The sequence below is a fragment of the Drosophila navojoa genome, chromosome X, assembly GCF_054131105.1.
Source record: "Drosophila navojoa isolate 15081-1374.11 chromosome X, UAZ_NAV_1.0, whole genome shotgun sequence".
In the NCBI taxonomy this organism is placed as follows: domain Eukaryota; kingdom Metazoa; phylum Arthropoda; class Insecta; order Diptera; family Drosophilidae; genus Drosophila; species Drosophila navojoa.
In genome coordinates this window covers 21,305,742-21,332,593 of record NC_142895.1, presented here as the reverse complement: position 1 = coordinate 21,332,593, position 26,852 = coordinate 21,305,742, and the positions used below count along the sequence as shown (strand labels likewise).

General features: G+C 45.0%; 6 protein-coding genes and 1 long non-coding RNA gene across 9 annotated transcripts in view; 4 read left to right on the top strand and 3 right to left on the bottom strand.

Annotated features, from left to right (window-relative positions):
- Nucleotides 1-3,231, bottom strand: part of alpha-Man-Ia (alpha-Mannosidase class I a) — an 81,239-nt gene extending 78,008 nt beyond the window's left edge. Inside the window, exons 1-2 of one of the 3 annotated variants that reach the window (XM_089264078.1) lie at nucleotides 3,147-3,231; nucleotides 1,238-2,210 (exon numbers count right to left, since the gene is read on the bottom strand). In XM_089264078.1, coding sequence (XP_089120204.1) covers nucleotides 1,238-1,831 — 594 coding nt within the window. In that variant the 5' untranslated portion in view covers nucleotides 1,832-2,210; nucleotides 3,147-3,231. Of the gene's footprint in view, nucleotides 1-1,237; nucleotides 2,211-2,962 lie in introns of all 3 variants that reach the window. The other 2 variants (XM_089264077.1, XM_089264076.1) reach the window with 2 other exon arrangements.
- LOC149090703 (uncharacterized) overlaps nucleotides 1-26,852 on the bottom strand; it is a 128,259-nt gene that overhangs the window by 78,716 nt on the left and 22,691 nt on the right. The gene's annotated exons all lie outside the window — the stretch shown is intronic.
- On the top strand, nucleotides 3,404-5,537 carry LOC108656650 (activating signal cointegrator 1). Its single transcript, XM_030388729.2, has 5 exons — nucleotides 3,404-3,647; nucleotides 3,706-4,794; nucleotides 4,856-4,977; nucleotides 5,039-5,233; nucleotides 5,290-5,537. Exons 1-5 carry the CDS (start codon nucleotides 3,580-3,582, stop codon nucleotides 5,358-5,360), a joined length of 1,545 nt encoding a protein of 514 aa, XP_030244589.1. The 5' UTR covers nucleotides 3,404-3,579; the 3' UTR covers nucleotides 5,361-5,537.
- Nucleotides 5,899-6,343, top strand: LOC108656653 (migration and invasion enhancer 1). The gene is made up of 2 exons (XM_018108863.3): nucleotides 5,899-5,973; nucleotides 6,047-6,343. The coding sequence occupies exons 1-2, from the start codon at nucleotides 5,948-5,950 to the stop codon at nucleotides 6,306-6,308; spliced, it is 288 nt and encodes a 95-aa protein (XP_017964352.1). The 5' UTR covers nucleotides 5,899-5,947; the 3' UTR covers nucleotides 6,309-6,343.
- cactin (cactin, spliceosome C complex subunit) lies at nucleotides 6,355-8,847 on the bottom strand. Its single transcript, XM_018108848.3, has one exon. The coding sequence runs from the start codon at nucleotides 8,749-8,751 to the stop codon at nucleotides 6,433-6,435; it is 2,319 nt and encodes a 772-aa protein (XP_017964337.1). The 5' UTR covers nucleotides 8,752-8,847; the 3' UTR covers nucleotides 6,355-6,432.
- mal (molybdenum cofactor sulfurase) lies at nucleotides 9,134-11,978 on the top strand. Its single transcript, XM_018108847.3, has 3 exons — nucleotides 9,134-9,340; nucleotides 9,415-9,559; nucleotides 9,618-11,978. Exons 1-3 carry the CDS (start codon nucleotides 9,268-9,270, stop codon nucleotides 11,737-11,739), a joined length of 2,340 nt encoding a protein of 779 aa, XP_017964336.2. The 5' UTR covers nucleotides 9,134-9,267; the 3' UTR covers nucleotides 11,740-11,978.
- On the top strand, nucleotides 12,871-25,571 carry LOC108656642 (small G protein signaling modulator 2). Its single transcript, XM_089263391.1, has 7 exons — nucleotides 12,871-14,103; nucleotides 19,095-19,750; nucleotides 19,817-20,531; nucleotides 20,600-20,899; nucleotides 20,953-22,465; nucleotides 22,553-22,830; nucleotides 22,910-25,571. Exons 1-7 carry the CDS (start codon nucleotides 14,040-14,042, stop codon nucleotides 22,996-22,998), a joined length of 3,615 nt encoding a protein of 1,204 aa, XP_089119517.1. The 5' UTR covers nucleotides 12,871-14,039; the 3' UTR covers nucleotides 22,999-25,571.

Sequence of the window (26,852 nt, the reverse complement as noted above, 5' to 3'; positions counted from 1 at the left end):
GTCAATTCCAGGAATTTTATATGTACATATATGTCTATGCATTAACATGACATATATTGATCCATTATTGAGTTATATGACACATATTGATATATTATTGAGTTCCAACAAGAGTTACATATCTTACATTATAATTTAAAAGTTGACTTCTCCAGTTTTTTACTGAATCACGTTATTTATTCCAATTTAGGGGAACGGGGGTAGGTATCCACAACTCATTGTGTTCATTAAAATGGCAATTCAATCCAGGAATCCGAACTCAAATTAAGGAACCAACCTAATAATCGATATTTGATGATGAGCAAATAGGATACGATTTTTATAAAATAGTAATGGGGAAACAGTATAAATGATCGAAGGAGATGTTGATCAAATTACCGATAGATAGAGAAACGGGTTAACATGTAAAAAAAGGTGTAATAAAATTATATAATATCAATTTCAAATAAATCTCTAGCTCTTGTAGTTACCGAGATCACTGCGTTCAACCGGAGGGACGAACAAAGAAACTCCTGCTGCGTATGGTATACAAGAATGTACAGACAGCCTGAAGGACTAAGCCCGTCTGAGCCTGAAGGACTCAGCCCGTCTGACACACTGCTCTACCTCTCTCTCTCTCTCTCTCTCAATCTCTCTCTGTGCCTGTTGCACAAACTATCATCGTAACACTTTACTCTCCATTCCCCTCTAACCCCTCTTCTCTCCACCTATTCAACTCTCTATTGTTCTCCCTATCTTCACCTCTCTAGCGCTTGGCACGCTTCTGCACGCACAGCCGAAGCTTAATTTTTCGCGTTTACCGCAATATGCCAGCAGCCAAGGCACGCCCCTCTCTCTCTCTCTTTGGGGGCGGCGTAGCAGCAGCAGTTAGTGATAAAGTCTAATAAGAATTTGTTCACATCAATGAGTTATCGCCGTGGCAGTATCCGTCAACATTAGCTCTGCTAGTGACGGAAGTCCACAGACGTGGAGCAGAAGAGGAAGCATATGACACACGAGCGCAAAAAAAAAGCAAAGAAACGAGCGAGAGATTATAGAGAATATATAGTTATATGGTACATGTATATAGTAGTATTAGTATAGAGCATATATGTAGTAAATCTTGCATAAGATCTGAAGAGAGAAACGCGCTTATCAGCATGTGGAAAAAGGGGCGGGGGGAGCGTGCGTGCTTTACACGTTTATTATTTTTCTTTTTGAGCAATTTCATTTTATTTTTGTGGATATTTGAACTCACCTCTTTAATTTTCTCACGTTTCTCTCGCAGATCTTTGGTGTCGCCCGGCAGATCTTTGCCCAGGCCCATGGGCATCTTGAGCTGCTGCTCGGTCACGAGCTGATTGTTGTTGTTGTTGTTGTTGTTGGTTGTGTGGTCCGCTGCTGCGGCTGGTACTGCTGGCAGTGAAACACGAGGTGGAGCACGAGCCGCATCTAGCGCAGCATCCTGCTCGAGGGGCTGCTCCTGCTGGGCAGCCGGCAGCGGCGCTGGCGCCTGGGCGATCGCATCACCGCCCGCCGCCTGCGGTTCGTCCAGCAGATCGCCCAGCTCGGCGCTAATCTTTTGCTGCAGTCGCTGGCGATCGCCTATGAAATGGGGATCCTCGTCGCGTGGCCCATGCGCGGCCAACGGTGGAGCCGGTATGAAAATCTCCGGACCGGCCTTCTGGAAGTGCTTATAGACGAGCAGTACGCGCTCGCTGCCAAAGTTGTCTGGCAGCAGGAAAATGCCGCCGAAGCATAGGAAGCACAGAGTCGCCAGCACGAGTCCAATCAGACATTTCTCGCGCGAATGGAAGTTTGATTTGCGTCCAATTGGACCGATTCGATACATCTTCGTGCCTTTGTGTGTGTGTTCGTTCTCCCTGTTCTTCTTCTTATTGCAGTTGGCTGTTGCACTTGTGTGTGTGTGTGTGTGTGCCCGTCGCTAACTCTCTCAGCTGTTTCACTGCACTGATGTTATGCCGGCTTCACAACACATTCACGCACATAAAAAAAAAAAAAAACTGGCACGAACTCACACCGACGCAAACACGAGCACAATACTTTTTCTTTTATTTCGAATTTGATTTGAATTTGTATTTTTAATATATGTATGTATATATTTTTACTAATGTTGCTGCATTTTTGTTCAGTCGCTCCTTAATTTTTGTTTGTTTTCTATTACTTGGCTATTTTTGGCAAATCATATGACACGTAGCGCAGGCGGAAAACTTTTGAATACAATTTAAAAAAAAACAAAAAACAAAAATTACTAACAAATTCAGAGTCGAGCGAGTCGAAACTATAAACGCAACGCTGTCGCTTTACAAAGTACGACAAACGTCAGCCGCGGCGTGGCGTATGGGGCTCATATGTGAGCAAAAGAAGAGAAGAGACAGAGAAAGAGAGAGAGAGAGAGTGAGTGTATGTGCGTGCGTGTGTGTGTATGTATGTGTGATAGCCCGAGCGTGGCTGGCTGACGGCGACGCACGCAATTTGCAATCAGCAACAGCAATGTTAGCGGCGCTTGGTTATTACAGAATACCGTTAGCTTAAATTAACCGTACTAAGAGCACCAATGAAGCGAAGAGCTTCCCTCAGTAACGGGGCGTGTGACAAATCTTACAGCTGTCAGAATGAGCATAAGAATTGGGGTGGCTGCTGCGGCGGCTGATGCTGCTGCTTAAATTGTCTGGACAAAGACTCTGATGCCGTACCCTCTCTCCGACTCCTCTCTCTCTCTACTGTTGCCGACGTCTGCTTTGATTTTTTGCAAATACTCTTGCTGTTGTTGGTGTTGTTTTTGTGGCCGCAGTTAATGGTGCTGTGTGTCGGCAGCGCTTTCTATTTGAACAACGACACAAGAAACACAAAAATCAGCCGCAGATATTTGTTATAGGCTGGCGCTACATTTTGTTGTTTACAACAAATATTAGACATACACATACACACACACACATAGACACAAGTGAGAGCGACAAACCAATTAAATAAACACAACGCGTCTTTATCTTAAGTTACTATTTAACGTAAACTCGCACGGTAATAAATTTATTATACATTAGATCACAGTGGAAGCAGAAGCATAACACGAATGGGAGCGGTAGAGCGTTTAAAATGTTTTCATTCCTCTCACGAACATTTATTGTATTTTGTTTTATACTTGCATTTCGCATATTTTTGTTGTCATAGCGTTGCCATATCTTTGTAGTATCATCTGGCCATAAAGGCCGTAACCAACACTGCTTCCAGTCACGATGGTCACGTTAATATTTTGTACGTTACAGGTCCTGCATTTCATAGAATTATATTTGTAAATCAGTACAAATTTAAGACATTAACTTTTCTTTTTTAATTACTTTACATTTCGTATTTTTATTGGAACAAATGTTAAGGCGCGATAGCTTATCGATAGCTAATCGATAGTTATACTCTGCAGTGCTCCGAATTGTTCATTTGTGTTTTGGTCTATTATTATTATTATTATTATTATTATTATTTATTTATTAGATAATATAAAAAATATAAATCTAAAAATTATTAAACGTGCTAGCTACGAGGGCCATCGACGTGATTTTGGTTTCTATTTCATCAGAAATAATGGAAAAGTGGCTGAGTGAATCGTTGTCGAAATGCCTGGATTGTGTGGTTACGAAGGAAATGATGGCGTGGGTGTAGCAGAATACCTACTTGTAACCCATCTAATTTTATATTTTCGAATTCCAGCACCATATTGGCCATCAAAAGTGATGAGGAGTTCGACAATTACTTTGGAAACTTGCTGTCCGAGGACAACGAGGAGCATCGCCTGTTTCTGCATAATTGCCGCCACATGCTGCTCAGCGGCAAACAGCCCCGCAGCGATGTCAAAAAGAAATCGCCGCCCACCTTCAATTCCCCACCTGTTCAAAAAGCCAGCAGTGGCGCAGCCAAGAAACAGAACAAACATGTCAATCTCTATTCCGGCGATGGCAAAATCGTGGGCAACAGCGTTCTGCTGAAGGGCCGGCGCAGCTGTGACTGCCAGGCAAGCGAGCATCAGCTGATCAACAACTGCTTGGGCTGCGGGCGCATTGTGTGCGAGCAGGAGGGCAGCGGACCGTGCCTCTACTGCGACGAGCCCGTCTACACTGCCGAGGAGGAGCAGCAGATGGCAAAGGTCGCGGCCTCGAATCGGGCGAGCACCAAGGGCCAGACGAAAGCGCAGAAAAAGCAACAGCAGCAGCAGCAACAAAAAGCATCTGCCAAATCCAATAAGGATTTGCAGCAAGCGCTGGCGCAACGGGATCGTCTGCTGGAATACGATCGTAACAGCGAGAAGCGCACAACTGTCATCGATGATGAGCTGGACTACTTCCAGGAGAACTCCGTCTGGCTGACCGATGCCGAGCGTGAGAAATTCGAGCAGCTCAAGAGCGAAATGCACGAGATGAAGCACGGCAGTCGCCTCAAGCGCAAGATCAAGGTCGATTTTGCTGGCCGCAATCTGCCCGAGGAGCCACCGGTTACCACAGAGTATGAGCAGCTGGTGCTGCGCCAGCTGGCTGCGGCTAGCAAAGCTGCATCAACGGGCCAGAGCCAGGGACTAACTGGTCATTCCTCTCTGGGGCTAGCGCCAAATCTCGATGTGGCCAAGCCGCCCGTCTTCAAGGCCAGCAAGGAGCTCAAGAATATGCCCGCCCCGATCATCAGTGACGGACTGGAGCGCATCTACAATCGAGTGCAGGATAAGGAGCTGCTCGAAATGCAGGACATGCGCCAATGCCTCTCCATGCATCAGCCGTGGGCATCACTCCTAGTGGCCGGCATAAAAAAGTATTGGAATTCTATTTATGGATATACATTTATACTAATTGTAATCTGATTGCTCTTTCAGGCACGAGGGTCGCGTCTGGTACAGTGAGCATCGCGGCCGCCTGTGGATCGCCTCGACGTCCAAGGAGCCGCATGCCGAGGTCATTGCTCAACTGGAGCAATTCTATCGCGAGCTCTACAAAGGTGGGTGTTGGGCTAAGCTTGACGAGATGAACACAAATAATGCAATTCACGTTTCATTTAGACGAGAATATAAAGTTTCCAACACATTATCCCACCAGCAGCCTGTTGGGCTGCGTAAATGTGGAGAGCTGTTTGCCCCAGGAGGAATATCGTGAGCTCTATCCCGAGGGCGAATCGGACAGTCCCTATGTTTTCGTGTGCTCTAGGCCGGAGCAGTTGCCGGTGCTGTTACCAGTGCAGGGCGAGCCCAAGATCTGTAAGCAATTTAGAAAACACACTTTCGTCATTGTCTAATCCTCTACTGCTTTGCAGATGAACTGCCGCTGAAGACGCACAATGCCGCCTGCAAAACATTGCTGCGTGCGCGCGCTAATAAGGGCTGAGAAATTCCCATCTCTAAAGTTCGATAGTTGTGAAACTGTTTAGCTATGAGTGAAATATCGATAATAGCAAATTTAAACGATAATTCGCATGAAAGGCATTCCCTTGGTGTCTCTGCTGTTCTATAACTAGGCATTTATGAAATGAAAATTAAATTAAATATTGTTCACTTGACGTAACTAGTCAAATTTAAAGTTTAAATTAATTTGTAAGTTTAAAATTAATTTTGAAATAAGTATAAAAGTTTAAAAGTTATGAATTGAATATGCGAACTAGTGTTTCCTTTTTTAACGTATAAAATCAGATACTTATGTGAATCAGAGACAGGGTCTTTAAATCAGATGTAATAAAGTGATTTTAAAAATATATAAATCAGCGTGAAGCACAATTTATCAGTTTAATATATGCACAGCCACTGTGGATTTTAATTCACCATTTTATGCAAGTTACCTAACGATTTTTATTTGAACCCTTCTTATATAAATATAATTTACTAAGAGGAATATCCTTTTGACTTTTAATTTTTGTTTATTATTGTAGTTCAATAGGAGGAATATCCCTAATCTGCGGTTTGTTTATTGTTTATGCAATGGTCAATGTGGATGTTGAATACTGGTTAGCTGCAAATATAATTAATTTGGATCAAACAAATATATATGTATATATGAATGTATATATGTATTCACAGTGGAACCTGTAACTTCTCGCTGCAATGCCAGCTGCTGCGACAGTTTCTGGTGGATGCAGCGCCGGGAGTGCAGGTCTCCTGCCACCAGGGCCGACGCGGCGCCTTTGAGGTGACCATCGACGATCAGCTGGTGCACTCGAAGCTGGCCAGCATGGCCTTTCCCCAGCACGAGAGCGTGCTCGCCCAGGTGCAGCGAGCTGAGCGCGGCGAGCCGGTGCAGGCAGTGCAGCAGGCGCCGATCAAGGACTGCAGCATCATGTAGAGAAGCCAAGGAAACAACATACTAAATACCAAATAGACTCAATAAATATACTAGAAAATATTTGATCTTATTATCATTACAAAAAAAAAAGAGGACTGCAAATAAAGTGGGCGTGTCTGCCGGCCTAGCGCCTGTAGCGATAGCGCTTGAAGTGGAACCACAGCTGGAAGATGTTGTTGTGGAACTGGCAACGGAATCCCCGTTTGTAGCTGAACTCCCACTCTCGGTTGACGATCTTGAAGGCGATATCCTCGTACGGCGGCCCCGTGTGGAAGCGCAGCACCGCAAAGTCCCCATTGTCCGCACAGGGCGTGAGGAAGTATTGTGGCGTCTGCGATTTGTCCATGAGATCCGGATAGAAGATGTTGAACTTGTAGCCCTGCACAATCTTGGGCGGCGGATTGTCCATGTCGTAGTGCGTCTGATTGTATTTGTTCCACTCGAAGCCCGTGTGGACGCGATTGAAGTAGCGAGGCTTGCGCGGCCGATACTTGTCGGTGGCCAGCTGAGGCACTGCGTCCAGTGTGGTCTCCACACTGAACTCCGCCTCGTCGCCCTGCATGCCCTTGCGAGCCTCGCCGCGCATACGCAGCTCTTGCGGCGTCAGCTCCGCCACATCCGTTCCGCGCTCCGGATAAACGAAGAGCAGCCGTTGCCGCTGCACACGCTCCTCATCGTCGCTGCTCGCATAGAGGCCGCCATCGATGTTGTCCTCATCGGCGGCGGTCAGCCGGCGACCGCTGAAGTCCTCCTCGCGTATGTAGTTGGGGCTGTAGTTGCCCTGTTTGTACAATTCACAGGCGCGTTCCAAATCCTTGAGCGGATTTTCAGCGTTGGGGTCTTCCTCCTCGTCGGCCGAATCCTGATCCATTTCTTGCTCCTCTCCGGCATTTGTCTCCATCTCTTGATCTGATTCCTGTTTTACTGATGAGGGTGAATTAACCTCCACCACAGTGGGAGGATCGGGTTCGCGCTTGAGCTGCTGCAGCTTCTCACGCAGCAGCGCCTGGTGGGCGTCACGCAGTCGGGCACGCGCCATGTGCGCCTTCAGCTGCGACAGCAGGCTCTCCCAGTAGCTAATGTCCACGCCGTCGGCACGGCTGCTAATCTTGGCCTCGATGCGCTGGCGCATCTCCTCCAGCTGCTTGGCGTTCTTGCCTCTAAAGATATTGGCCACATCCTTGACGACGCTCTGGTGGATGCCGTCGCGCCGCTGATTGAGCGCGTTCGCCTCGTTCTGCTTTATCTTCAGCTGCTTCTTGAGCTCGTCCTGGACAATGGTTACCATGTCGTTCCAGAAGTCAATGTGCTTGCCCTGCTCCAGCTCCTCGTACACCTTGATGTCAACCAGCAGATCCTCCAGCTCTTCGATGCTCAGGCCGTTCAGCAGCATGTACGGCTCGTGCATTTGCATCTCTAGGGTATCCTCCAGGTCCGTTTCTGTATTGGTGGAGGTCACATATTGGGCCAGCAGATCGATGGGTTTGGCGCGTCCATCACGGATACGAATCTCGCTGCGCAGACGGGCCTGCTCCAGATGGAACAGGTCCTCCTGTCGCTGCCATTCGCGGAACTGGACCGCCTCCTTGGCGCGCTGCTGCTGCATGGCTTCATCCTCACGCGCCTGTCGCTCGAGTTCACGCTCCTGCCGCAGCTTCTTCACTTTCTCCAGCTCGCGACGGTTCTCCAGCTGTTTTTGGAGCGACAGCACCTCCACCGTCTTGCTGGACAGATTGGACAGGCCCTCGACCTCGAGCTTCTTGTTCCAGTGGAAGGTGGAGGTCAGATTGGAGTCCCCAAAGGGATTGTCCTCATTGGAATACGTCTGGTATTCGTTGTCCCAGCCCATGCGCTGGCGACGCCGCTGCTCCTTGGCTTGCTTTTCGCGCAAGCGACGCGCCCGTTTCTCCTCAGGAGTCTCTTTCGCCTTGATCTCCTCTTTCAGGCGCTGGCGCTCCTGCTGATCACGCAATCGACGCTCTTCCAGCGTTTGCAGTAACTTTATGGAATTCGTTTCAGTGCCGCGTTTGACTGCCGGCTTGCCGCCTGCACTCTGATCTTTGTGCTTCGCTGCCGAAGATGACGACGACGACGACGACGACGATGATGTGGACGTGGTTGAGCTGCTGGATGTGGACGAACGTGCACGATGTTCCTTGTGATTCTTATCCCGTTTCGAGCTGCGATGTCGACTCCTGCTGCGCTTCTCCTTACGCTTGTGATGACTTTTATCTGAGTCCCGATCCCTTTCTCGTTTCTTTTCTCGATCTCGGTCTCGTTCTCGTTCCTTTTCCCGACCACGTTCTAATCCACTTGTGGATCTGTCCCGACGGCGATCGCTGCTGCTTTTGTGCTTGTGCCTAGAGCTGTGCGAATGTGAGCTCTTCTTGTGACGGCTGCGACTCCGACTTCGACTACGATGTCGCGATTTCTCCTTGGGCATGTTTGACTTTAAACGTTTGCGAAAATAAAAACTCAACAGTGAAAACACAATGCGTTTGGCTTGCAATTGTGTTTGCAGTACGGCGAAAGCAGCTGCTTGTTATCGATAGCGCGATGATACTCTTAAGCAGCAGAGCAATTATGGTGTTTTCCAGCACCTAAAATTGAAACTGAAAACACTATATATTTAAAATAATTATATTCAAATAAATTTTTAAATTAATATTAATGTTCTTTAAAAAATTATTTGAGCAATTTATAATTTATATCGTTTAAAATATATCACTGAATATATTCACTTTCGGCAAAGCATCGATATGAGTTATGTTATTCTGCAACTCATAGATATGAATTCTGATGTAACTTATCGATATGTACTATTTTGTTTTATGGCGATACACGGTGATCGCTATTTAAAATATAGCTATCGAGTAACATCTCTATAATTACCGGTTGCTGCTCCAACTCTCGAATTGCAGCCATAAATAACGCTGGAGCTGCAGTCGAGTGCGCAATAATGGTCGAGTACACAGCCGAGTTTACAGCTGAAGAGCAGGCGCTCATTGACAAAGAGTTTTCTAGACTGGGGGGTAAGTAGAAAAGGAATGGCGAAATAGTGGCACTGATAAGAAACCCATTGAATGATACGTCATACACTTCTCAGAGAGCACCTACCTCGATCATGCGGGCACAACACTTTACGCCGAGAGCCAAGTACTGAGCGCGGCGCAGCAACTGCAGCGCGATGTTATTTGCAATCCGCACACCTGTCGCGCCACCGGCGACTATGTGGACCAGGTGCGCTACAGGTAGGGTTGTTAATATGACTAGTTACAGTTGATTTGATAGAGCTGGTATCTTTTACAGAATTCTCGAGTTCTTCAATACGAACGCCGATGACTATCATGTTGTGTTCACGGCCAATGCAACGGCTGCACTGCGTCTGGTCGCCGAGCACTTTGATTTCGCCGGCGATGGCAACTTTCACTACTGCCAGGAGAATCACACCTCAGTGCTGGGCATGCGCCAGTTGGTCAAGGCCAAGGGCATTTATATGCTCACCAAAGACGACATTGAGCTGAATGTACTGGATTCGCCCGCCACTCCAGCTACAGCTCCAGCTGCCGCGGCACAGGCCAATTCTCTGGTCACATTTTCGGCGCAGTGCAACTTCAGCGGCTACAAGATGCCTCTGACTGTCATTGAGCGTATTCAAAAGCTCGGCCTGCAGCAACTGGGCAAATGCATCTGGAGTGCAGAGTCCCAGCCAGCAGCAAGAGACGTCGCAAGAAACTATTATGTCTGCCTGGATGCGGCTGCCTTTGCCGCCAGCAGTCCGCTAGACCTGCAGCGCTTCCGTCCGGATTTCGTTTGCGTCAGCTTCTACAAGATCTTTGGCTATCCAACGGGCGTCGGCGGTTTGCTGGTGAGCCGACGCGGCGCAGAGGTGCTGCGCAAGCGGTTCTATGGCGGCGGCACCATTAACTATGCCTATCCCCACACCATGGAGCATCAGTTGCGCAACGTGTTCCACGAGCGCTTCGAGGACGGCACACTGCCATTTCTGTCCATCGTGGAGCTGTTGCAGGGCTTTCGCACGCTGGAGCGTCTGGTGCCCGGTCGCAGCATCGAGCGCATCTCACGGCATGTCCATGGCCTGGCGCGCTACTGTGAGCACCAGCTGAAGCAGCTAAAGCATCCCAATGGTGCGCCGCTCATCACGCTGTATAACCACGCCGGCTACGAGGATCGGGCCAAACAGGGCGGCACCGTTGCCTTCAATTTGCGCACCGACGCAGGCGACTATGTGGGCTTCGGCGAGGTCGCCTGCATGGCTGCACTGCATCGCATCCTGCTGCGCACCGGCTGCTTCTGCAACGTGGGCGCCTGCCAGCACTTTTTGCAACTGAATGACGATACCATGGATGCGATTTATAAGCGCGCCGGACGCATCTGTGGCGACTACTTCGATCTGTTGGATGGACACCCGACGGGTGCCGTGCGCGTTTCCTTCGGCTACATGACGCGCGTCCAAGACGTTGATCGATTCCTGCAGATGCTGCGCAACAGCTATCTGGTGATCGCGCAGCCGCAGCTGCGCTTCAACTTCATTGAGCAGCAGGCGGAGCTGCTGCCTAAGGCGCTGCAGCAGCGAGCACGACGTTTGCGCCCACGTCTCCTCCAGCTGGCCATTTACCCAGTGAAGTCCTGCGCTGCCTTCAAGATAGACAGCTCCGCAGGCAGCTGGCCCCTGACGAAACAGGGATTGCAGTATGATCGCGAGTGGATGATCGTCGATATGAACGGCATGGCGCTGACCCAGAAACGCTGCACAGACCTGTGCCTGATACAGCCTCGCATTTTGGGTGATCAACTCGAGCTGCACTACGCGGAGACGTCCTGCAGCGTGCCACTCTCGCTGATCGTGCAGGCTGCCAATTCGGCGCGCTGCCACAGCAAGGTCTGTCGCCAGGCCATCGAGGGCTACGACTGCGGCGATGAGGTGGCCACTTGGCTAAGCCAGAGCCTGGGCCTGGAGGGCGTGCGTCTGCTGCGTCAATCCGCACAGCGCAGCGCACCGGGCGCACAGCAGCAGCAGCTGAGCTTGGTGAATCAGGCACAGTTCCTGCTGGTCAATCGGGCCTCGGTGCGCTCGCTGCAGTTCGAGGAGTCGCTGGACGAGACCGTGGATCGTTTTCGCGCCAACATCATCATCGACACGGGCACGCCCTTCGAGGAGCTAGCCTACACGCAGCTGCGCATCGGCGACACTCGCTTCCAGGTGGACGGACCCTGCCAGCGCTGCGACATGATCTGCATCAATCAGCGCACCGGCGAACGCTCGCCCGAGACCCTCACGACCATCGCCCGCATGCAGAGCGGCAAAATGCGATTCGGGATCTACATCTCCCGCCTGCCCACTGACACGGACGACAGACCAGAGCAGCAGCAGCAATTGACTTGTGGCGATGTCATTGTCGTTAGTTAATATATAACATATAGTATATATTTGATGTATATTTACATAAACACGGCGTGACATTCCACTGAAATATTTGTATGCAAACTAATTTCGATTATATTGAAATTATCAAGCCTTATTTACTTGCCAGCATTGTGTGTAATTATATACCACCTTATATGTATATTTTTTATTGTTTATTGAAAATAAAAATGAATTTCTTATGAAACTTAAAGAGCTGTCATTCGACTCGTAACAGAGCACAATCGAAATGTATCTACATTTGTATATTTTTCAGTCTGTCTTAATCTAAATATATTGAGTATGAATAGTTATTCTATACTATGAATCACCTGAAGGTAAAGTTATTTACATAAATATTAAATAAATTATTAATTAATAAACATAAATATTAAATTACAAAACACATTAATATTTACTATTGCTGGAAGCGGAATATGCTCTTCTCGCTCCTTCACTCTCCCTCTCCCTCTATCATGCCATCTTAGAGTCCATTTGCCTTCTTTGTTATTTTCATTACTTTCCCATGTTCGCACTCATGATTTTTGGCTCTATGATATTCGCTTTCTCACTCGCACTCACTTGAGTGACGTTATTTTACAAATTTCATAATTTCGAAATTTAAAATATATATTTTTTTGTTTACTTTTAAAATAAAAATTAAATTTAAATTAAAAAATAAAAAATTGAATAAATAAATAAATTTCCAGAACTATTTGTGAGAAGCTAAAATCGCTTAAGTTATTATTGCAGTTCTCTTTACTTTCATAATTGTGAGAAATGTAATTGTAACGCTTTTTATACTGTAATAAATATTTAATGCTTAAAAGTATTTGTTCTTAAAAATTAAATCCTTTTTATATTAAATTAGTTCAAGAAAATGATTAAATTAAAATCTTTTTGGTTATGATTTCTAAGAATGTAATTAAAATAGTTTATAATTATTATTATAATTCAATTCATAAAATAATAAATTGCTAAAAGCTGTATTTATAAATTATGAATTAATATTATTAGTTAACCAAAGTCTTTTAAATTATTTGAAATCATCAAAAAACCGTTATATTACATCTGTCGTAATTTATCGACATTCGATACTCGGTGTAATGCGACTGGCGGCTACTTCGCCTTGTGAGTGTCAATAAGTTGCCGTTAGTACACAAGCGAGGCTGCTGGCAAACGGACGACAACAGCAAACAGACGAACAGAATACGGACAGACGCGCAAGCACGCGCACACACACAACCGCACGCACGCACACAGTGTGTAGGCAAAAATGGTGTGAGACAGATAGCCCAAGAAAGTATGCAACAACAAGAACATCAACAACAACAGCAGCAACAACAGCAACAGCAACAGCTACAGCTACAACCGAACTGTGCATAACGGGCCCGCCAGCTAAATATTCGTCCGTTACCTACAACAACAAATCGAACAACAACAACGAGAGCAGAGCGCGCTAGCCAGCGGAAATGTAAAACATCACAACAGAGTCGAGTGTGGTGATATATGTGCATACATATGTACATATGTACACATACTATACATACATTGAGACATATGTAAATACACAAATACATATGCACAAGCACACAGTCTCATACAGATCCCAGCGCATATGCACATATGCCAAAATGCGTAATTATTTTTGGACGACGCTTTTACAATAACAGCAACGGCAGCAGTCGCAGCAGCAGCAACAATAACTATAATAAACGCATACATACATACACGCATACATAGAGTAGTAGCATGCGTGCGGATCCATGTGTGTGTTTATGTAGTAGCCCTGTATGGTACAGGAAACGGAATAATAACTGAAATTTTTGTCAAATACGAATACAACGAATATAGATTTTTATACAATATACTTTTCCACTTTTTGTTTTGCATAATAATCGCGAGAAAATACATACAATAAGAAATGCAAAAGTAATACACAAATAAAAACAACAACAGCAGCTGGCATAACGGAACAGCGCCAACGAATAGAGCGAAGAGGCAGGCACGACTACATCGCGCAGCAGACAGAAAGAGAACGGTAACGAGTGATAGAGAGAGAGAGGGCGCGCGTGTGTGTGTGTGTGTGAAGCAAATAACAACGAAGACGCATAAACAAAACTGAAACTGAAAATATTTGCCCAAAGAATTACGCACATACATACATACACGGACAGAGGAAGAAGTGAAGAGAGCAAGGAAGCAGGAGCAGCAGCAGGAGCAGCGGTAGCAGCAGGAGCAACAGACAGTAGCAGCTAACGGGAGCCTTCGCTAACGGTGAAGCACGTACCTCGGATCCTCCAAAAATGAATATGCTACACAGCTTTAGCAGCGGCGGCGCCTCCAATGCCAACAGCGATGCCACCAGCGGTGAGTGAGAAAAAGTTGTTGTTTTTTTTTCCGTTCTTTCTTTTGGTTGTTTTTTTCTTGCTCATGTTTTGCCATGCCGCAACCACACAAACAATAGCAGCAACAGCAACAGCAACAACAACAATGACAACAGGCGAGATAGCTTTGATATTATGTATACCAATGTATATATGTTTATATGTATGTTGTGTGCGTGAGTGTGAGTGAGTGCGTGCGTGCCTGTGTATGTTTATTGATGATTAGAAAGCGTCGCAGCTGAAGGTGAGAAAACGAAATGATTTTATGTTCTGCAAGACAAATGCGAAGTTTATCAGCAACTTTTCGAGCAGAGCAGAACTTTTGTAATTTGCCCGTCTTTCTCTCTCTCTCTCTCTCTATCACTCTCTTTGCGTGTGTGTGTATGATATGTGTAGTCAGACACAAAGTTTTCATTTGGCTGATGCGGGCCTTATTAATATTGGAAAGCTTTTATGTAGCATACTTTTATGGGCTTGGAAAGAAACGTCTGCAATTCCAGCAAATTGAAATAGTTGTGCGTAAATCAAATCGAGTTGTTATTCCTGTCAAAACTTTCAATAACTATTGATAAGCACTCAACGCTGATAAGCTCATGCATTTTGCATTATTCAAACTCAGCTCAGTAATAAGCATATAGATTCGAATCTTATCTAAACGTATGAGCAATGTTGACTCAATAGATCTAATTCAGCTGTATATATATCGCTTATCAGACGAAAGAGTTATGTGAATGAGAGAGGAAGAACTAAAGTCCACTTAGTCATTTCAAAGGCAGTTGACATTTAACTGCTGTTAAAAAAAGAACAACAAAAACACCTAACGGCCGTATAACCTGCTGCCACCTGCTGCCACTTAAACGCATTCGCATATTTAAAATGCAAATAGCCAACTAATTGGCATCGATTGCTCAAGTGCAGCACGCCGAATGGACGGGCTTATCGGTTAGCCATCGCCCACTGACTGCACGGAGTGTGCCAATTGGCCGACGGAGCCAATTAAATTACGCATACCTGGGAAATGGCCTTTGGCGCCTCTTCTAGCAATGCCAACGTCAAATGCAAAAGTTCAGGGTCAGACGAGAAAATTTGCATTCATCATTTCAATGTCTCGACGTCCGGGTGTCCGGGCGTCCGGGCGTCCGGGCGTGTTGTGGCGCGCGCCTGTAAGCCTGTTGCACGCCGTACAGCACTCCTGTCTGTACGTCCGTATGTTTATTTGCAGTCCGCGAGCTGACGAACTGTTGTGCTCTTGCCCTTTGCCTCTGTCGAGCTAATTGAGTAAATATCGACTTTTAATGAGTGGCTGGCGCACCGGTAACGGCACCCGTGGTTCCGTTTACGTCCATCGGTAACTAATCAAGCGACGCTTTAAGTAACCGCCGTTGCCCGACTTAAATGTTTTGCTGAGTAAAATTGCTTTACGTTTTTTTAATTTATTTCTTTATTGTCACTTTATTAAATCATACAACTGCTTAAGGACACGGAAAGCCAAGCTGAGGCCGCTTTCCCACCTTAGTGAGTAATCAAGCTACATTATTCGCGGTCAGAAGCCTGGAATTTCTTATCTTTGCAGATAGTCAAGTGATATTTAAGTCATTCGACTTTGCTTGGCAGAGGAATGCTTTTACTCGATTTACAATGAAGTTTTTACTTCTGCTCCAATTTTCCTTGCTTTCACTTCATTTTCTTTAGTTGTCCTTGAAGATGCAATAAGAAAGCTGGAACCTCTTAATTGGCCCATCAAGGGATAGTTAATACATTCAGCTTTGCTCGGCAAAAATATTTTTCCTTCATTATAATTGGACTTGATAAACCTACCCTAGTAGATAATAAAATATTTTTCATAGATTCTTAATGCAATTCTTTCTAGTTCATTTACTAAGACAAACTTTTATCTAGCTAATCAAGAGATATTTTATCGTCTAAAATATATTTCCTTGGATATTTTATGCTATTCTGTTGTTTTAATTTTGCTTTACAAAGACATAGTTTTCTTTAAAGACCTAAATTTCTAGACAGTATTATAATTTTTTCTTACTGTTTTATTGAACATCTTTTTATAGGTCATTTACCTTACGTTCACTTGCTTAACTAAGTCTAAGACTACCTCTTAACTAGCTAATAAAGAAATATTTTATCGATTGGAATATTTGAAATATTTCCTTTTGCTTAAGGAAGACATAGTCGTCTTTAAAGACCTACATTCGTAGGCAATATATGTAGTAAGTTTTTCCTACTTTCTTTATTGCAATTTCCTGTAGTTCATTTACCTTAACCAACTTTACTAAGACATAGTTGCCATTCAGGACGAGATAAGCTATGCTGTTCCCCCCTCTCGGCATTACCTTAATTTATTCAGCCAAACTCAAACCAAAGTCCTAGCGATGGAAGAGAAATTTGAATGCTTTTTGCTTAGCCTCGTGCATTTCGCCTGTCATCAAAGCCTTGGATTTCGAAATCTGGTTACCAAAGCGTAATGCTGCGAGTAAACCTGGTATTTATACCCGGCTGAGGCGGCGTAGGTGCGGTGTGTGTGCACCTGACCTGCTTGTGGCTTTTGTGTGTGTGCATGTGTGTGTGTGTGTGTATTTATATGTTTGGCTCGGTTGGGTGGCAAACATATGTTTGGGTCCAGCTTCCATTTGCAATATGGCGCGGGCAAATGAAGCGCGAGGTCGTAGCTGACGGCAAATTAAAGGCGCACAGGCAAAAGCAAAAGCAGGACACAAGCTCATATTTACCGTACGATTTGCTCACGCACTCGCACTCGCTCCCGTCGCTGTTGCTGTTGCTGTTGCTGTCCCGCTTACGCTTACGCGCTCACCACTCTCGCTCTCGCCCTCACATACGCTCCTTTTGTACTCTGGCGTTCACTCAAGGCGCTGATTCCCTTGTTTTGTAACAGCTGTCGTCTCGCTCGCACACACGCGCGCGCTCTGCTCTGCCTGTCATCAGCTGTTTTATGTTGTTCAGGGTCAAGAGTGTGCGTCGCAGGTGTAGCTAACAGCACTCACGCACACACACACATACATATATGCCACCCGGTGTGTGTGTGCACACCCAACGCCTAGGTACACACATTGTCTAGTTTACGGTTTACGAGGCGAGCTTTTCTTCGTTTTGCCTTTTCACTATATTTCCTTTATTTTGTTGCTTCTCGCTTGGCAAGTCAAGGTTAGCAGTCGCAGCCCGGCTGGCGGCGCTGCCCAGGTGTTTTGTTAATTAAATTATATAATGATTAATTCAAATGGATACCGAATGGCAATGGCAATGCCAATGGCCAGGGCAAACTTACTTAAGCACTCTCACTCTCCCCCTCCCTATCTCTCTCTCTCTTTCTCTGTCTCTTATCGCTTGCGATTCAATATTAACTCTGCTGTCACCAAGCTAACACCAATTAGTCGGTGGCCCCCGACTAAGCTCTAAATGTTTTGATAACTGTCAAGCCATAATACTCCTGGGATCGTGTCCTACCTGTACCCTGCACAGTGACGCTCAATTGAATAGGTTTGTCCGAGAATCCAAAGTCTCTAATTGTTTATACTTTCATCTTCTATTATTATTGGGAACATATTTCTCTCAAGTATTTTAATTTGTTAGCAAACAAAGAATTTAGTTATGTATTTTATAAAAAAATATTAATTTTTTATTTGAAAAAAAAAAGGGAGTTGGAATACAAATCTCAAAAACTACCAAATCTCAGTGGCATGCTCATAACTCTAACGGTATTTTTGTTAGGCTATATAAACGATTTTTGTCGATAAATATCGATCACAAAAATTCTAAGCTCTATAATATATATATAAAAATTTTCCAGTTTCTAGCTTTGAATTAAATATATAAATATATATCATATACGAAACTTAAACAATTTCAAGTTGCAAAGTTTTCATTTAATATTATTTTTACATATGTAAATATGATATTAAGAATTTTTTAGTTTTGTGATTCCAATGAATAAGTTTTGGATACTACGACAATTTACAAAAAATGTAAAATTAAAAAAGGCGCTCAGCTAAAGGGAAAATGATTTTACGATATTTCATATCAAGTCTGTCTATTCCTTATCTTAAGAAATATCAATTATACGCCTTGTTGAAGAAATTGAAATTCTTGTTTTTCCCTTTCATTAGCCGAAAATATTGTATGCAATTTTCTACTACGATTGCAGAGTTTCTTAATTGCCTTGCACCTTCGTAGGCTCTCTCTAGACATATGTATGTTCCCTAATTGCGTAGCTCTCGTTGTTCCATTAGGTATTCTAAAACGTTTTGATTTCTTTATCCCTTGAAGGATAAGAGGATATTTCATCATATATTGATATTGTTCATATTCAAGTCGAAGTCAAGACTTTTAAGACTTTCAATACTGTCAAACTTGTTCAGATGAGCGGTACTGTACCTTAACTCGCGTTCGCCTTTAGAAAATCTCTAGAAATCAGCTGGCTTCTAGCTCTAGCTTTCCTTAAGTTGTGTATGTACATACATATATATGTTCTTGTATAAGCGAATGCTTCCGCCAAATGTCGGCATGTGACGGTATCGATGCCTCTAGCCCAAAATCCCGATTCAACCTATTTGCATTCTAATTGGAAGCGCGCGCCTTTTCGGGCTTTCCTTTCGCCTGACATTAGCATATTCGTGAATACATCCTGGAATAGTATAGTATGAGTCGGTAGAGCCGGTAGAGGCGGAGGTGTAAGGGGAGGCCAATTGACATTGATAACAGAATGATTGACAACGGTCGGACAATGCGATTGTCCGTGAGCTCTAGGCTCTGGGCCCTGGAAAAGGTTAAGCCGTCAGGCAAAGCGTCTGATCCAAGGGCGGCCCTAGGAGCTCAAAGGGACGGTCAGGTCTATGCGGTGCTGCTGCCCTTACCTGTCAGTTATTCTATGGCGACTTGTGGATTAGGTCCGCCGTTCGGATTCTAGACCCACAATCTGACATCCTTTGTGTTTTCTCACACATACAGAAATTGAACTGAAGGAGCGCCTGATTGCGAGCGTCAAGAAGGAGGTGAAGCAGCTGATGGAGGAGGCGGTCACCAAGAAGTACGTGCACGAGGAGAGCAGCTCGGTGACGTCGCTCTGCGCCGCTGTGGAGACCTGCCTCAGTCACGGCCTGAGACGTCGGGCGCTCGGCCTGTTCAAGACGTCGTCGACGACGGCGCTGATACAAAAGATAGCCAAGATATGCCCAGAGGCGGACTATGTCAGCCGTCGGCTGCTGGAGCTGGAGCTGGCCCACGAGAGCCATGCGGTCAGCGGCAAGCGTTCGTCCTCCAGCAGCGACAGCATCATCAAGCCGAAGCTGCTCAACAAGGGCAGCTGCAGCAGCAGCTCGGTGACCACCATCAATACGGTGGTCACCTCGGTGGGCGCCAACGGTGCTGCCGCACCGCTGGGCAAATACCTGTGGATACGGCTGGCCCTCTACGAGAAGCGTCTGGCCAAGATCATTGAGCATTTGGTGAACAACGCTCAGAGCTATTACGATCGCGAGGCGCTGGTCGCCGATCCCGATTACGGCTCCATACTCAGCTCCCTGCTGGTGGGTCCCTGTGCCCTGGAGTTCACGCGCGCCAAGACTGCCGACCACTACTGGTCCGATCCCTGCGCCGACGAGCTGGTAAGCATCAGCAGTTGCTCTAAAAAGAAATCAAATGCTTAGATTCCCATCAATTGATTCGCACAGGTGCAGCGTCATCGCATCAGCTCGGGCAACCGGACGCCGCCCACCTGCCACCGGCCCATCATCAACTTCAAGCGCAGCCTGCACACCAGCTCGGAGGACACGAGCAGCGGCAGCTTCAAGGCCTGCTCGCCGGCGAGCGTGGCCAAGGACTATGTGGAGTCGCTGCATCAGAACTCGCGCACCACCCTGCTCTACGGCAAGAACAATGTGCTGGTGCTGCCCAAGGATGTGGCCGAGCCGATGCCCGGCTACCTCAGTCTGCACCAGAGCGTCCAGTCGCTGACCATCAAATGGACGCCGAATCAGCTGATGAACGGCTACAACGATCCCGATGTGAGCGACACGAGCTACTATTGGAGCTATGCGCTCAACATCAACGTGGATGAGATCGTCTATGTGCATTGCCATCAGAATCGGGGCGGCGACACCGGCGGCACCATCATACTCGTTGGCCAGGACGGCGTGCAGCGGCCGCCCATACACTTCCCGGAGGGCGGGCACCTGCAGGCGTTCCTCAGCTGCCTGGAGACGGGTCTGCTGCCGCACGGGCAGCTCGATCCGCCGCTCTGGTCGCAACGCGGCATCGGCAAGCTCTTCCCCTGGCCCAAGAGTGTGCGCAGGCACATCCTGCCCTCGGTCATGGAGTCCTCCATGGACGAGACGCCCATCGACTATGTGTTTCGTGTGGTCAGCAAGAGTCAGCACGAGGAGTTCCGTAAGTAGACGACATGATTGATGATGATTGATGATTCATGATGATGATGATTGACTTTCCCGTTGCAGTGGCCACACATCCCATACTGGAGGTGGGCCGTTCCAGTCCGCGGCGCAAGCATTTGGGCAGCTGCTCGACCACCGGCAGCAGCGACTGCTCCAGCAAGAGCCTCTCGATTGACCAGAGCAGCAATCCGGATCCGCCATTGATACAGGCCAGCCAAACGGCCAGCATTGAGCTGGTCTGCTCCACGATGCGTCGCCAGATCATCTCGCGCGCCTTCTACGGCTGGCTGGCCTACTGTCGCCATCTGTCCACGGTCCGGACGCATCTCTCCGGCCTGGTTCACGGACGCATTACTCCCGATCGTAAGTCGAGCTGAACTGAACCCACAAAGTTGTCTAACATTTCCCGCTTCCAGTGGCCGCCAACGAGCAGGGACTAACCCGGGAGAAGTGGCAGGCCATGAATGTGGATGGCGTCGTTTCTGCTGACCAGGAGCTCTATCGCCTGGTCTATTTCGGCGGCGTGGAGCACGAGCTGCGTAAGGAGGTCTGGCCGTACCTGCTTGGCCACTACGCGTTCGGCTCGACGCCGGAGGAGCGCCGCAAGCAGGACGAGACCTGCAAGCACTACTATGAGACCACGATGAGCGAGTGGCTGGCCGTGGAGGCGATTGTGCGGCAGCGCGAGAAGGAGAAGACGGCCCTGGCGGTGGCCAAGCTGAGCGCCGAGCAGGCACAGCTGGCCAATGCCAATGCCAATCCGCACGCCTCAAGCGCTCTGCTGACCAATGGCAACGGGCAGCTGGAGCTGGACAGTGGCGGCGGCTTGGCCGAGGGCGAGAACGATGTGTTTGATGATAATGACTTTTCGGACATATCCGATCCGGGCGATGAGTACGACGAGCAGCCACTGAATGAGGAGCAGCCCGCGCTGGAGGCTGAGCAGCCGGCGTCAGTGGCAGAGGAAAAAGAAGCCGAGGAGGAGGAAGCAGAAGAAGAGGGAGTAGAAGAAGGCGAAGAGGCAGCCGAGCTGCCGGCACAGCTGAGCAGCCAGGTGGTGCTGGAGTTTCAGAACATTGATGATATGGAGCCACTGCGTTTGCATGACAACTGCTTCGGCGACTCCGAGGCCGAGGGCGATCTAGGTTTCAGTCTGGACGGCAGTGGCAATATCCTGATGCTGAGCATCAAGAGCTCACCCTCGACCAGCAGCTACGAGACGGTGGGCAACGAGTTTGCCGATCTAACGGATGCCAAGGTCCTGGACGAGGCAGAGCTGGAGCCCGAAGCGCCAGTCAATGTGGATGTGGATGTGGATGAGGAAATGGCCACTGATGTGGAGACGGAGCCGAACGGGCAGCTGAGCAAATTTCATAGCGCCGACGATGTGCGCCACGATGAGGAGCATCCAGCAACATCAGTCATTATCACCGAGGCCGCCTCACTGGACGACCTGGACGTGCAATGCAACGACGACGAGCCCACCGAGGAGTTTACCTCACGCAAAACCAGCCTCATGTCGCCCCTGAACGAGGACATCACCGTCGTCGCCTCGCTGGATGCGCTGCAGGAGCCAAAGTCTGCCTGCGTCTCACCGGCCAGCTCCAATGGCGGCGTCTACAGCGTGGAGCTGCTGGAGCAGTTTGGCTTGAATCTGCACCGGATCGAGAAGGATGTGCAGCGCTGCGATCGCAACTATTGGTACTTTGCCAGCGAGAATCTGGACAAGCTGCGCAATGTGATATCGACGTATGTGTGGGAGCATCTGGATGTGGGCTACATGCAGGGCATGTGCGATCTGGTTGCTCCATTGCTGGTCATCTTCGATGACGAGTCGCTCAGCTACAGCTGCTTCTGCAAGCTGATGGAGCGCATGATCGAGAACTTTCCCAGCGGCGGTGCCATGGACATGCACTTTGCCAACATGCGGTATCTATCCCCATCCCCCTATATCCATGCACCCATCCATGTCTCTCTAAATCTCTAAATCACTTTCTATCTGTCTCGCTCTATCAGCTCGCTCATCCAGATACTGGACTCGGAGATGTACGACCTAATGGACTCGAACGGGGACTATACGCACTTCTATTTCTGCTACCGCTGGTTCCTCTTGGACTTCAAGCGCGAGCTCATCTACGACGATGTCTTCGCCACCTGGGAGGTCATCTGGGCGGCCAAGCACATTGCCTCCGGGCACTTTGTGCTCTTCCTGGCGCTGGCGCTGCTCGAAACCTATCGCGACATCATTCTATCCAACAGCATGGACTTTACGGATGTCATCAAGTTCTTCAATGGTGGGCTCGAATCTCTTTGATTACTTTTTATACATTCATTGATAAATATTTGTTTGGTATTTCCTTTTGTGAATTCCAGAAATGGCTGAGCGTCACAATGCCCAGTCGATTCTGCAGCTGTCGCGCAGTCTTGTCCTGCAATTGCAGACAATAATCGAGAACAAATAAGTAATACGATTTGGAACTGGAACTGGAACGGGAACGGGAACTGGAACAGGCAGTGGAATCCAATGGGACTTGTGGCAACTGTGTGTGTATAAAAAGTGTGTGCATGCCTCTCTGTATGTGTGAGTGTGCGCGTGTGCGTGTGAGTGAGTTATAGGTGTGTCTGTGTGTGCCAGAGAGTGAGCATAGGAGAGCATGATCCACGACTGTTGGAAACTAGCACATTGTAGGCTCAAGAAAGTTTAGTTTAGATCTCGCTTAACGGTCACACGCAATACAGATAGTATCCGTACTTCCTTGAACAGTATTGGAGAGTTACAAACATACAAAAGTTATATATGTATATGCATATGGTATATAGAGAGCACTAAAGTATCGCAGACTAATATAGGTTGAATGCATGAGAAGAAGGTATATACAACAGTTAGGGAGCACACAGAGGAACTAGAGAGGACTACGCACATACATATTTAGTTGCATGATCATATGTGTGTAGAGACTTGAGTAACTCTAACTGTAATTGTAGTTGTAACTGAAACGGTAGCGGTAACTGTCACAGTAGTTGTATTGAAAGCACCGTTAGGACATCGAACGCTCTTGGGGCAGTTGTTAGTTAATTAATGGTTATCGTGTTTCCTTGAACGCTTATCGGCTATCGATTATGAGTTATCGTTTATCGATCGGCCATTGTTTCGCATTGAACGAGCATTGCCCATGGATCATGGACAATTCTGCAATTTACTGGCTGGGAATCGTTTTAAAATTAAAAAAAAAAAAAAATAATAATAATAATAATAAATATATACATACATATATGCATAACAAAAAGATTATAAAATTCATGGAAAAGAAACGAAAAAATAAAATTTATTAAGTCAAAGACAAAACGTAACGAAACTAAGCCGCAAAGAAATGTAGTGACCTGAAAAATAAAAAAAAAACAAGGGTTAAAATATACTATAAACAATGAAAATGTTGAGAAACAAATATTAAATATTTATACATATACAATATATACATAAATATATATACACGCATTATTATACATATATAGATATATATATGGCATGCATATACTGTATACAGACATACATATACATATATATATATATGGATAAATGTATATACATATAAACATAACTATTTAGAGACAGTTGCATATTTATACGTTTTATATATTCAGAGAAGAGAATATTGTTTCATATATACATCTATATATATATATACATATATATCAATATGTAAACTTACACACACACACACGCACATACATGAACACTAGTAGTGGTGTGGAGGGTTTTTTTGCGGTTGGTCGAGCGGGTTTTTAGACGAAGCAGCTACTGCTTCTATTATTGTTAATGCCATGTTAAAGTTTGTCATAGATAAACAAACACACACACACACACACACACACACATATATACATATACATGCATATGCATGCACACCCACACTCAGGCATTAAGTGTTTCAATTGTTTGCTGGGCAAGGCAATTGTTTAGTTATGGTGCTTACTTCAGTCATTGGCAGCGGGTATGTTAGTCAACTGGGTATGCAGGCACCAATATATAGATACATATGCATATATAGATGATTTATAGACCAAAACTTGATATTATGTAGAATGCGATACGGCTTAGATTGAACAACAACTAATGTAGTGTATTATGAAATGTTAAATATATGTAACTGCATGAATTAGACAGGGATTACAGTGATATATATATACATATTTATATACATATATATATTTATATCACTGTAATCCAGCTGAGCAAGGTTTTGTTTCATAATCAAAAGATTCTCAGGCACTAATGGATGTCCGTTTATGGAAAATACCAAATAAAATACCATTACATACATATACCAAAAGCTCAATATAGTCAAGAAATTCCGTTGTATGATCAGAAACGAATTGAGGAAATCAGTAAAATCACATCAGAGACAAATTTTGTTATTATTATTGTTATTGTCGGCACAGGGTATACGCTAGTCGGTGCCGTACACGACTAGAACTATTTGGTTTGACTCAAACTGATTTCATTTCCATTTCTTGCTGTGCGGGCGCACCAGAAAACTCCCTCCATTGGGCTAAAAGGTTTGTTGTTTACACACATGTAATACGCGCATACAGATGCAATTACATTTACTATATACACACACACACACACACATTCATATATATATACACTACAACAGCCATACAAACTTATATATATATATATATATATTTATAAATATATACCCTAAAAAAAGAAAATCAGTAACTGCGAAACGCACGCTTTTTGTGTATAGAAAAAAATAAAAAAAAAAAACACTCCAGAAAAACACTAAAAAATAAAAAAAAAAATTAATGTGATTTCTTGTTGCTTCTATAAATATTGATATTTTTGTAAGCGCTAACGAAATGATACACAAATTGATACAAATATGATAAACATACATACATGCATATATACATATACATATATTAAAATATAAAGTTCGCATTCGGGTGAGAGTTTAAGTAGAGCCTAGAACAAAAGGTGCAAACGATTCAAAGATTTGATAAACAACAAAAAAATAATAAAATAAAACTTTTGATACACATATTCGACGAATGCTAAGAAAATTTCAAGCAAACGAAAAGACAAGAAGCATTATTATTTGAATATTACCTGAAGTAGAGACATATATATAGAGCATTAACACACACACAAAAGCATATAAAACATAATATATATATATAAATGCATATAAGTCAGTATATATGTATACATGGATGTTATATAGCCAGGCATATATACTTAATATATATACATAAATATATATAAATATATATACATATATATATATATACACCATTGAAGCATTGAATGAACGATTTAGCAAACGCCATTATACATAGCTGAAAGTGAATGTGAAAGTGAATTCTAAAGATATGCATTATCACAGACACTAGTACATATATATATACATACACATATTAAAGAATGAAAAAAAAAAATAACAAATAAAAAATGATACAAATAAATGTGAAATATGCTAAATTGATTACAACACCAAAAACCAAAAAATCTATTCATTTTAAAATTATATTTGATATAAATACAAATTAACTTTTGCGTAAGTATCAAATGGGGATTAGCTGAAAGAAAAAATTTAGGGTTTCGTGTGCTTCATAGTCATTTTTTTTTTTAATTTTTATTTATTTTTATTTATTTTATTTTTTTATTGTAGTCAACCCAAAAAGGCGTATAGAGCGTTCTTTTAAGCATAAAAAAAAGCAGGGATTTTTTACAATATTTTACATTTATTTTGAAAAGCACTATATAGACAATATACATAGAGTATAGATATTTATTTATTATTTATTTGAATTAATCGACCTTATTTAAAGTTTAAATCAATTTTCATACTTTATGTAATCTCTCATGCAGTACAACAGAATCAATATACCCTTCACACGCATCTGGCATTTGTTTTGTGGTGGTGTAAGATTGTGCACCACATGTAGAAAAATGTGTGCATAGCTTGCTGCATACTTTCTGCAACGACTGTGGTTTTGTGGTTTTCCTTTCAAGAGTTGTAAGTGCTTTGACCACAGATTTTTATTTCACGGAATATCAATGCCTGGGAAATTTCCAGCAGAACACGAGGGCTTTGCTCTCGTAAATATTGGGCCGGAGTGGATATCAAGTGAAACTTCAATGGTCCTATGCGGAATAAGAGACATAATAGTACTGCTAAAGTCTTTGAGTGACATATATTTCATGAAAATGATTGAGGATGGATATGTAGGCTATGCAGTACAGTAGAGTAGTAGTAGAGTCCGATTATAGCGACAAACTTACATAAATGAAAGGGCCTTTGTTTAT

Bases quoted from the DNA above. Each gene is read 5' to 3' on its own strand.
- LOC108656650 (XM_030388729.2), top strand. From the start codon at position 3,580: ATGGAAAAGTGGCTGAGTGAATCGTTGTCGAAATGCCTGGATTGTGTG. The intron at 3,648-3,705 runs GTGGGTGTAGCA...TTCGAATTCCAG, and splicing joins GTTACGAAGGAAATGATGGC to CACCATATTGGCCATCAAAA. The intron at 5,234-5,289 runs GTAAGCAATTTA...ACTGCTTTGCAG, and splicing joins GCAGGGCGAGCCCAAGATCT to ATGAACTGCCGCTGAAGACG.
- LOC108656653 (XM_018108863.3), top strand. From the start codon at position 5,948: ATGGTCAATGTGGATGTTGAATACTG. The intron at 5,974-6,046 runs GTTAGCTGCAAA...ATGTATTCACAG, and splicing joins AATGTGGATGTTGAATACTG to TGGAACCTGTAACTTCTCGC.
- cactin (XM_018108848.3), bottom strand. From the start codon at position 8,751: ATGCCCAAGGAGAAATCGCGACATCGTAGTCGAAGTCGGAGTCGCAGC.
- mal (XM_018108847.3), top strand. From the start codon at position 9,268: ATGGTCGAGTACACAGCCGAGTTTACAGCTGAAGAGCAGGCGCTCATT. The intron at 9,341-9,414 runs GTAAGTAGAAAA...TACACTTCTCAG, and splicing joins AGAGTTTTCTAGACTGGGGG to AGAGCACCTACCTCGATCAT. The intron at 9,560-9,617 runs GTAGGGTTGTTA...TATCTTTTACAG, and splicing joins GTGGACCAGGTGCGCTACAG to AATTCTCGAGTTCTTCAATA.
- LOC108656642 (XM_089263391.1), top strand. From the start codon at position 14,040: ATGAATATGCTACACAGCTTTAGCAGCGGCGGCGCCTCCAATGCCAAC. The intron at 14,104-19,094 runs GTGAGTGAGAAA...TCACACATACAG, and splicing joins CAACAGCGATGCCACCAGCG to AAATTGAACTGAAGGAGCGC. The intron at 22,831-22,909 runs GTGGGCTCGAAT...TGTGAATTCCAG, and splicing joins TGTCATCAAGTTCTTCAATG to AAATGGCTGAGCGTCACAAT.